General features: G+C 54.1%; 3 protein-coding genes across 3 annotated transcripts; 2 read left to right on the top strand and 1 right to left on the bottom strand.

Moving 5' to 3' along the window:
- Positions 1 to 2,865: 2,865 nt before the first annotated feature.
- B0T26DRAFT_750169 (cytochrome P450) lies at positions 2,866 to 4,464 on the bottom strand (the record flags this gene model as incomplete). The annotated part of the gene is made up of 2 exons (XM_060445191.1): positions 2,866 to 3,643; positions 3,716 to 4,464. 2 exons carry the CDS (start codon positions 4,462 to 4,464, stop codon positions 2,866 to 2,868), a joined length of 1,527 nt encoding a protein of 508 aa, XP_060298742.1.
- A 1,151-nt stretch (positions 4,465 to 5,615) lies between these two features.
- Positions 5,616 to 6,884, top strand: B0T26DRAFT_642862 (isoprenoid synthase domain-containing protein; the record flags this gene model as incomplete). The annotated part of the gene is made up of 3 exons (XM_060437482.1): positions 5,616 to 6,311; positions 6,337 to 6,511; positions 6,577 to 6,884. The coding sequence occupies 3 exons, from the start codon at positions 5,616 to 5,618 to the stop codon at positions 6,882 to 6,884; spliced, it is 1,179 nt and encodes a 392-aa protein (XP_060298741.1).
- Positions 6,885 to 8,913: 2,029 nt separating this feature from the next.
- Positions 8,914 to 9,370, top strand: B0T26DRAFT_704140 (uncharacterized protein). Its single transcript, XM_060441702.1, has one exon. The coding sequence runs from the start codon at positions 8,979 to 8,981 to the stop codon at positions 9,204 to 9,206; it is 228 nt and encodes a 75-aa protein (XP_060298740.1). The 5' UTR covers positions 8,914 to 8,978; the 3' UTR covers positions 9,207 to 9,370.
- The last annotated feature ends 1,212 nt before the right edge of the window (positions 9,371 to 10,582 follow it).

Below are 10,582 nucleotides of genomic sequence, written 5' to 3'. Positions count from 1 at the left end.
AATCAACAAAACACATGAGCCTTCCACTTCTACCGGAAAGTAGCGCTTTCTGTGTTCGCCAAGCTCGGACGAGATTACTGTTGCGACACAGTCTCTGGAACTCCACCACCTGCTGCCCTGCCAGTTCGGGGCCTGCGATGGTGGCCAGAGGCTGTGCTTTTTTTCGCAGTTCAGGTCAAGGTTTCCGATGCAAGGTGGTTCAGAGGCTTACCGCTGCTCTGGAGATGGGGCGTCTAGTGCTACGGAGGTGGAGGAGTCTGGCAGCATTGGCTGTGCCTCTCTCTCTCACACACACACTACGGGTCTAGTCATACTCTTAAAGAATATTACCGGGCTTGTAGTGAGAGGTAGAGAAGCACAGCCGAGCCGGCCCGGCTTTTGTTGTTGCGACGTGGGTCGTGGGGGTTTGGGTATGGACTTTGCAGCGCAAAGCAAGACTCGAGGCACATGCTTCTTCCCCTCGGTTCCTTTTTTTCGTCTCAGGAGCACAAGATGTCAGGACTCTTTGTCAGAGTCGAAGTTGAGTTGTTGAAGAGGACGAAAAGGAGACGCGTCTTCGCCCAGGCGGCGTGGCGCTGTCCTTCTTTTTCTCCGGCTTGGTCTGGACGGGAACTTTCTCTGCTGGCTCGTCGGTCAAAAATTGCAGTTTAAACTCTCCTACCTCCCAAGTATAGTAGTAGTTAATTCTTAAAAAAAAAAAAAGGCAGAGAAAAAAAATACCAGAGAAAGTCAACAAACGGCTTGTTCAGTCTTGTTTGTGATTGTGATTGTGATTGTGTGTGAAGAAGGGATGCCCCTATTCCGACCGAACAGCAAATCTTCTATTAATTCCATGTCGTGCACTCGTCATGATAACAGATAACAGAGGCCAAAGCTGCGAATATGGAAACTGCAGGTAATATTTTCCCCGAATTGTGCACATGTACATACATGTTTGGAATCAACGCCCTCCCTCCTCCCAATGCACTGATAGACTGACTGACTGACTGACTGGCTCATGGATTGCGAATCGCATGTGATTCCGCGGCATCCAGGGTTACAGAGACGAGGGCTTTAGCCGCGCGGTATTATCTACACAGAAGTTAATGGCCCGCTGCAACATAGCTTGGCCGCGTCTTTAATTAATATCTTTGATTAATAAATATAGGGGCGAAACTAGGTATGTACATAGTACGAAATTCTTTTTATTGACCTCCTCCCCCTGACGGCGAGACCCTGCAGCTACGTACTATCTACCTAGGTCTGGTACAGCGTGGCCAGGTGAGCGGGTGAGGCGAGGCGAGGTGAGTGATGACAGATCTTGGTGAGCATCCGAAGGGGGCCTTTTTTCTCTTCTTGAGCCGCCCAGGGGACTGGAATTGGGATTAAGGAAGCTCCTCACGGGTCCTGCCGATGATCGGCGGGTTTGGAGAGAGAGAGAGAGAGAGAGAGAGAGAAAAGGAGAGGGGCAACCTAGGAATGGATGGATGCGACGGGTGTCAGCTGGCTGGCGCCTTGATTCTTTAGTGTAATGTCTCGAATGGGATACCGTGCGTGGCCCGCCATTGCGGCTGAGCCAGCAGCAGCAACTTCCTGCGGAGGAGGGGTGAGAACGGGGAAAGACAGAAAGAAGAAGAAAAATGTCTGGCAGGTGAAGAAGGCGATGTGGACGAGGGTGGCTTAGTACCCTAAGGTAAGCCGTAGATGTCTCAGAAAGCCTCTTTCCGGAGGTTTGAAAGATGCCTCGTGCCGTTTGTTGGTAGCGTAGCTGCAGCAAACAGACGAGGCAGGGCAATTGGCTCGGATACGGCAGCTTCGTGTGTATGTATGCACGCAGCTGCGTTGACCGAATGGGGCGAACCCCACACAAAAATTGGACGGGGAAACGAAACGAAACGAACCCCGACTGCACCGGCTGCTCGGCATTGACGGGCCTGCAGAATAGTCCCGGGAAAATATGGAATACCTAGGGATTGCCTGCGGATACCACGGGCTGCCCAACACGGTATACAGTACAGTACATACCTCCACTGAATCCTGGAAAGATTACCCGCGGAAGGTGCCGCTGGCCGGCCGGGTAGCAGCGGGGGCTTCAGTCGGCGCGGCACAGCTTAGTTCGAGCTTGGTGGTCAGCACCTTCTTTGTTCCTTCGACTCAAGCCCCTGTGAGTATCCACAAAGCACTTTGCATGACGTTTAGGTTGCTACGGAGTGCTGTGGGAAGGAATGCATCTTAACTTACCTACCAGGCAGGTAATAAGGTATTGTAAGAAGGAGCGCCATGGATTGCTTCAAGGTCCGTTCACCAACAAGTGGTATCTGTAACCCAGAGCATGTTCAATCCTCTCTATGTCTAGGCTGTCTGCTCCCCGAACCCGCTGCCGTGGCACGCACGCACCGCACCCGCCTCATCTGTTTACGAACCCGGGCCAACGTCCTGGTTCAGGACTACTCAACGGGACACAGGCCACCTATCCCGCCGGTTACTTACCGCTGACTGATCGAAAAAAATTAATTTTTTATCCAGATGCTAATAAGCAAGTTCTTTACATACGGAGTACCTGCCTAGGTAAATATGTTTCACGGTTGCTAGGGCTGAAATGTGCTGATCGCCATCCACTGCGCGGCACCAAACAAAATTTTACGACGTAGGTGAGGTGGATGAGGTCCGTTAATAAGGAAGCATTTGTTTTTGTTCCTGTTCCGGTAGAGTGAAGAGATATTTGCGTATAATAGCGGGCGGCGCTATTAGAGGAATAACGTAAAAACTTGTACTCCGTATCCAATTTGCGTATTCAAGAGAGAGGTCTTCTTTCCGAGCATACGTTCGTCGTTTTGCTCTTAACTTTTACGGTTTCCCCCTTTTCCTGTTTCTGCTTGCGGGGACTCAAAGCCCTGCCATGGCCGTGCTACTGCTGCGCTGCCCCTCCCTCCTCGTCACCCTGACTTCGAACCGCTGCCAGACCCAGACGATGGCGCTGAAGAAGCTGGCCGGCCGCGCCGGGTCCACCGCCTGGAAGTCGTACCGCCTCACCAGCTCGTAGACAACCTTGCGCAGCGCGAGCAGGGCCAGCTGCTTGCCGAGGCAGCGGAACTGGCCGACGCTGAAGACGAGGCCCCACGCGGCCTCCATCTCGGCTAGCTCCCCCTCGTCGGCCTCGAGCCACCGCTCGGGCCGGAACACGTCGGCGTCGTCGCCCCAGATGGCCCGCGACCGGCACACGGCGAACACGGCGCCGCCCGTGCCGACGCTCGTGCCGCCTGGCACGAACCGACCCGCCAGCGTGTCGCCGCGCGCCGGCACCTCCTTGTGGAACAGCGACGAGCTGACGCTGGGGTACACGCGCAGCGCCTCGTGGACGGCGGCGTTCAGGTACGGGAGGGTGTTGACGTGGGCGCTGGTGCCGGCGCCGGCGTTGCCGTCAACCTCGGCGCGCAGTCTCGCGAGCGCCGCCGGGTTGCTGAGCAGGCACAGAAAGGCCGCGCGCAGCGCGTTGGCCGTCGTGTCGGAGCCGGCGAGGAACACGAGAGACATCTCGTGCTTTAGCTCTTCGCGGCCGAGGCCGTGCGCGATGAACGACTGGAGCATGTCGTGCTTGGGTTTGGTATCTTTGGGGCTCGGGGCTTGCTGGGAGAGGCGCGAGTCGATGACGCGCATGTAGACGCTGCGGTGGGTTGGTTGGTGAGAAGTGAGAAGTGAGGGCGGGTGCATGTATGAATGGTGTGGCAGGGCTCACCTCGTTGCAGCTCCGAACCCGGTCCCGTCGCCCTCCTTTGGGAGAAGCAGGCTGATGGGCCAGCGGTACGTCATCTTGGCCAGCCAGGGGTAGTTGCCCAGGATCTGGATGATGGGCAGCATCATGTCGTACGTGTGCAGGATGTTGCTCCAGTCGCGGTCCTCGGCCATGAAGCCAAACTGCTGGCCCACGGCGACCTCGCCGACCATGTCCATGGAGAAGAAGCCAAAGCGCGAGGCCAGATCCAACGGCCGGAACTCGGTGCCGGTCGAGATGTATTTGGTGTCGATGAGATGCACGAGCGACGCGATGGCCCTGTCGATGCAGCCCTCGAAGCTCTGGCCGTCTTTTCCGGCGTATCCCGGCAGGACCTGCGCCATGCGCGTCGACCGCTGCTCCTTGTCGAACATGGACTGCACCGTGTCGCCGTCTCCGTTCAGCCGGGCGATGACGAACCACTGCGCCTTGTTGTATGGGGATTTGGAGCCTAGGATCCGGTGCATGGTCGGCACGTCGTTGCACACGATCTCGTTGGGCCCGATGCGGACGATCGGCCCATAGGTGTCGAACAGCTTCCTCAGATCCTCGTGCAGTCTTCCCCGCCAGCACTTGTACACCAGAGGAAGGAGTGAGATACCGTGGTACCGGGGACCGGGGATGTGTCGGAGACGGAACCATTTGACAGCTACACGGCACACGGCGTAGAGAAACAGGGCCGCCAGGGCATAGAGGACGAGAGGAGAAGCCATGGCCGGTTGGCAATTTTTGATCCTGGCAACCGGAGTCTGAAGCTCCATGTTCGAAATATATATACATACATAAAACTATATATATATGTATATATAGGCAACTGACAAGGTCGCCGAGAAGAGTAGGAGCGGTGAGGGTAGCTCAGATGAAACGGAGAATCGAGGCCATAATCACCGGTCACTCGGCAGTCATACGATCAAACAGATATGGAACTGGATCAGGGACCCACAGGCAAACACAGTGGCCGGAGACTAGATGGAAGAACCGAGGTGAGGGGAAGGAGCACGATGGATAGGAGTAGCGAAGCGAGGTACGGGAGACTGGGCGAGGGGCAAAAATAGAAGTGCGTAGAAGGACGCATGCCCGATAAGGGTCGATACCTACACTCCCACGAAGCAAGATCCGATCAATATTATATGCGGTATGTATAAGCTTTATGCTTATTGGCAACAAAGTTGGGCAAGCGTTCGCCGGGACAGTCGGCGGGATGGCCAGCTATCCTAGCAGCCATTGCCCGTTGCAGGGCCGAATCCATGTCTCCGAACATGGTTACATAGATTGGCGCGAGGCCAGGAGTGGTCGAGGATCCCTGAGGTAGTCGCAACTGGCGTATTGAAGTGCGAAGGAATACGCTCTTTGCTGAGCGGCTCGCCCGGATCGAGCCGCTTTATTGTCTTAATTGGTAACTCTGAGATGGCTATATTGGGATGTGATTGGCGATGCTAGACTCCAGCGGCCGCCAGGGGACGGCCCAGCGGCTCACTTGGGGGTGTGCAAGATTAGAGCGATTGGACTGTTTACTTACAAATGTTTGTTAGCGTGGGACATGATGAGACGTGAAAGGGTTGATCGCGTTGCTATTCAAACTGGGAGGAGGCAGCTCTTGAAACCCTTGGTATAGAATGCTAGAGGCCCATCTCCCTCCCAGAAACACCTATTCGAGGCTTTTTCTGGCCGGCTTGTTTGCTATAATCTTAATCTTTCCCCCCAAGTACCACGCCAACAAACAGTCAGGGGTTGGGCGGGTTGGGCGGGTTCTTGCACCTCTCTTGTATAAAGGAGTTTATGGTACTACCAAAGTTGCGGTACCAGCCCACGTCGGCCAAGCCCAGAAACATTTGAAGGAGCTTCCCCGGCACCTAGCATTGAGATGGACCGAAGCGACGAGTTCGACCTCGTAGTTGCCAAGCTGCGAGGATTGACCCTGCGAATCCCCAACCTGGATCCGATCTACGGGAGGTGGCGACATGGCTTCAATGTGCACTATGACAGGTTGGTGCAGACCATCAACAGTCACCTAGAGGCATTGTTCCAGGACAAGACGTACATCGAGGGCGTCAAGTCAATGGACCTCGCCCAGTTTGTCTGTCTGGCGTACCCGTCGGCAGACTGGCCAAGGCTGCGTGTAATGGGCCTCTACCTCGTCTGGCTGGTCCTATTCGACGACGAGTTCGACCGGAAGATCGATCCAGACGTGGCCGACCAGGCTTCGGACCTCGCTTTCGCAAACAGATATCGTCAGGACATGTATTCGTACGTCGAGTCCATCGTCGTCGGCCCGGCCGCCGTCGCAAGCCGCCGCAGCGGCAAATACCAAGTCAACAAAGCCACGCCGCCCCCCATCGGTGGCTTTTTCGCCGCGATAGCGCCTCATCTGCTCCGAGCAGCCTCAGAGGATGTTGTCAACATGCCGCGGCTGCTCCACGACTTGGATTTCTTCATGGGGTCTTCCAACGAAGAGCAGCAGCGCTTCAACATCCAGCGAAAGTTCCCGACGCTGGAGCAGTACGATGCCTTCCGGGCGGGCACCGGGGCTGTGGACGCAATTTGCGACCTGCACCAGCATGTCTCTCTCTCCCTTCTTTTCCAAGATTGCAATACTTTCCATTGCTGATAATCGAGACAGATACGTGGCTGGCACCCGCCTCCCAGACGATCTCGTCTGGGCCGAAGAAGTCATGACGATGCGGCGCGAAGTTAACGTGCAGACCTGCGTGTCAAATGACTTGTTGTCTTTGAAGAAGGAGATTGTAAGTTCCATGTCGAGTCGGGAGCAAATTTCTGTCGATGTCGGGCTCTCTAACAAACTCTCTTGAGAGAAACATAGCGAGACATGACGCTGATCAGTTTGGTCCCTATCCATGTAAACGCCAGAGGGACGTCGTTGGACGAGATTGTCGACGAGCTGGTGCGGGAGATGAAGCGGTCGGCGGCCAGCTTTGACGCCGCCGCCGAGGCTCTGCGGGAGAAAGCCAGGCAGTACGGCCAGGGGGTGGTCGACGAGACGAGCAGGTTCATCGACGCGTTTGAGACCTTTCAGACGGGATGCCTAGCCTTTTACGTCAAGAGCAGGCGCTTTGGTGTCGCAGAGTACCAGCTGCCCGACGGCTCTTTTGCCATCCCGCTGTCGTGTGCCTAAGATATAAAGTCATAGAGTTGGGAAAACAGTGCAAAAAAGGGAATACTGGTCGTTCTTCAAAACGAAGAAAGTCTATACCTGATAAATGGCAGTGAAGTTAAGCCTAGGTTGTCAATAAGAGGGCCAGCCGTAAGGAATTGAGGTCTTTCAAATCCTGGAAAATCCCCCACTAATAAGCATTCAGGGATGTTTGTCTGGCGGGTAGACGAAACACCGTTGAATTTCTGTCGTAAACATTTCGAAACGCGTGTATTTCCATTTCGCGACGTATGCATTTCGCAAAAAGCATCCGAGTCGCGCCAAAATAGCCCCCTAATAAACGCCCCACCATTGTTCTCAATAAACCTATCAAGTCGCACGACCACAAAGAGCGACAACGAGAAGCTGACGAAAACAACAAGAAGCTCGCGGATGACAATGTCGATAACAGGCGGATAGTATGTAAACGCCTACAAAGTGAGCGGGTTCGCGCATGGCAAGCGATGCAGCTGTAAGTAATCTCATGGGTTGTATTATTTGCTCTCGTTGACGATAAAATATTAGATTCATTTATAACTTCAAGGGCGGGGGCTTTGACCAGATTTGGTTGGATTTTTGCAGCGACCAGCAATGCGCAAGGATTAAAATCAAGTCGTACCTTGGAGATTATGTCGAGTCATCGCAGAAAATCCGCCGGACCCCTAGGGATGTGGAAGGCCAGAGCATCCAGACGATTACGAGTACGAAGACTGTCATATCGCATTAGAAGAACTTGGTTGCAGAGGCGGACAACACGATCCTCGGAGAAAAGAGGCGCAACGACCGTGACAGATATGGACTGTGGAAGTTGAGGTGGGTACCTCGTCTGTCCTACCCGTGGCCGGAGCAGCAAGACGGTGTCAATATTGATCAGAGGATATCCCGAGAATGGGTAGCCGACCTCCCCGTCTCCTCGTCCCGAGCCCCGCCGGCCTGACCACTTGAAAGGACAAGATGCGTTTGTGGCGACCAATCAATTCGAGACAGATTTGAAGAAGGGCGTCTCAAGACGGCATGTCAGGGCGACATGATGTGGTGTGGCTAGACTGCTCGAATGGACGACGGCGACACCGGAGGAGTTTTCCGCATTCATTGCAGACGTCGAAGAGAGGATCCCTAGGCTAGTCTCTCGGGTAACAAGGAGTGTGCCATATAATCGGTTTATTGATCAAGGACACAGGGTCGTGCGTAGAGCTGGGAATTTTCGATCATGGTAAGAAGCAAGCCAATTTTAATACCAAGGCTAAAAGAAAACGAGGACGATAACAGGCCCCGTGCCCTTTTGGCTATGTGTAAACAAACCCCTTTCTGCCCTTGGTCCGTTATCCAAAGTCACTAACTACCTCACCCACTCTAGGTAAGTCAAGGCACGGAATCGAGCCAACTTTGCTCCAGCATGGGCCTTTCCTTTTGAGAGTCGTGATTAGCAGGATTTCGGTGCGAGGAGCTCTAACGGATGATTAATTAATATTAGACACAGCCCGTCTAGATTGCCTGAGCCGGCTGAGATATAAGAGACTAAGACACGAGACAAGATAGGACGGGATATAAAAAATACGTAGTCGAAAACTTGAGCCCTTTGACGGATATCCCCCCCACCTCCTTTTCGCTCTGGCTACCGAATTGAGAGATAACTCAAATCGTGTATTCTGCCCAATAGGAATCACGCTCTACCTACTCCCCCATCCCATCCGGAGGGCGGTGGCATTGCCTCACTGTCGGTGTGGAGATGGGAAGAAAACGCCACACACGCGGCTTCGGGACGACGGAAGCCAGAAAATGTATCCCATCCCAGCCTATGGCGCCGCGTCAACGTTTTCCCCATGCTGCATGCTCCATGTTTCATGTCTCAGCCCTTTGCATCTGTAGTGTGCAGCTGTTTTGCTCAGCCAAGGCAGGCTTGCTCTTTGCGAGAGGTGTGTCTGTGACTGTGGCTGTGGTTGGTTGGCTGTATGTGTGTGTGTGTGTCGTCCCTATATGCATGGGGGGTGGGGGGAAGAAGGGGGGGGGACTTGGCTCAGCCCTGCGAGCCCACCGCTTCGTTGCGTCAACTGCCATGCATGGAAACATGCACGTATGCATGCATGCATGGCTGGGTTCGCTGCCGCGTTGTCTCTGGTCGACGGAAGGAGACTTTTCACTACACCCACCCACCGATCTCGTTTGTTTCCATCTTCGCGCGTCTCTGCCTCGCCGCTTCGGCACATAACCTACCCCACCCCCTACCCCCTATTTTTCGAGAATAAGGGAGAAAAGGGGGAGTCGTTCATCGCGGCTGCGACGGACAGAGTGCCGGCTTGGTGATTTGATTTGATTTGTCGGTTTGTTTTTGTTCGAGCCGCTGCGGCTGCGCGGCACTGACGGGGGCTTGCTTGCTGTGATTAATGCCTTACCAGTCCAGTCAGTTTGGGTGTAGTAGCAACCCATGCATTCCCAGGTACATGGCCTTGCCCGCTAGCAGATGGAGACGACACAGGAAAGCCCCGGCTCCGGCCTCGCGGCTGTTGCCGTCTGCCGTCTATCGCCTGTATGTATAGGTGTGTGTGTGTGAGACACACGAGCACCTATTCTCGGAACTGCTGGACACCCTCTCTCGTTCCCGGAGACGTACGTGGTATAATTCGGGCGCTCACCGCGGGACGAGGTAAGTGGCTGACCATGGGCCGATGTACTGTACATGTTAGTTACTGGGCATGCAGCACACCCAACACGCACATGCGTCCGTCCTCCATGTGCATGGTCGGCCGTACTGGGGGCTGGCCTGGGCTGACATGGCATGGCATGGCATGGCCGAGGGTTGGGCTGGGCCCGAGATTGTTGGTAGCCGTTATACTTGTCCCAAGAGGTAATGACATCCTGTTTTCTGAGGCCATGGGGGGCCCATGAGAAATAGCATGGCATGTCAGCCCTATCTATTTTTCTCTCCATCTCTCCGGGCACCCGGCGGGGAGTGGGGGTGGTACAGCGGCCCCTCTCTAGAACTGACTGGTTATTTCCAGTCTGTAGCAGTTTCTTATGGGTCGGTACTCCGTGGCTGTGCGAGTTTGCATTCGTGAGAATTAGCGGTGAAACCCTCCCTCTCCAAGAAAAGGGGGAGGAAGGGAAAAAAGTGAGGGCAAGAAAGGAGATGACTAGCCCTGTTGTATAGTATCCAGCACAATCCAATCCCTGAAGGTGTGTTAGCGTGGTACTTGGGCAGAATAAATGCTATAGCACAGTAAATAAAGCGGCCAGGAAAAGCCTTAGGTATTGTGAAGAAGAGATAGGCCTCTAGGATTCTAAAATGGGTATTCGAATGGATTTTACCTCCGTTGGCGAAAATTCTTCAGGGGGAGCCGTAAGGTATTGAGGCCTTTCAAGTTTTAGAAAGTCCCCCGTCAGCAAATATTCAGAGATTGGATTGTATACACTGAGATATTGACCTCCCTGCTGACCCCCCTGTCTTCGTTAGTTGATCGGCCAACCTTGTACACAAAGCAAGGAAGCGACCTGATTGCAGCGCCCATTTATGTTTCTATGGCACATCATGGAAGCGAATTATCTAAAAGCTCGTTCACAATTTTCATTCTTCAATTATCTATTCAAATTCGGATAGAACTGGCCGCTACATGCTCACAGAAACAGATAAAGCGGAAATATCGGGAGAGGGGTGCCTTGTCTAGGTAGCTCGGCGCTTAAAA

The sequence above is a fragment of the Lasiosphaeria miniovina genome (genome assembly GCF_030549165.1).
Source record: "Lasiosphaeria miniovina strain SMH2392-1A chromosome Unknown B0T26scaffold_3, whole genome shotgun sequence".
Classification (NCBI taxonomy): domain Eukaryota; kingdom Fungi; phylum Ascomycota; class Sordariomycetes; order Sordariales; family Lasiosphaeriaceae; genus Lasiosphaeria; species Lasiosphaeria miniovina.
Note: the sequence above shows the minus strand (reverse complement) of the source record. Positions and strands in the feature narration are given on the sequence as shown.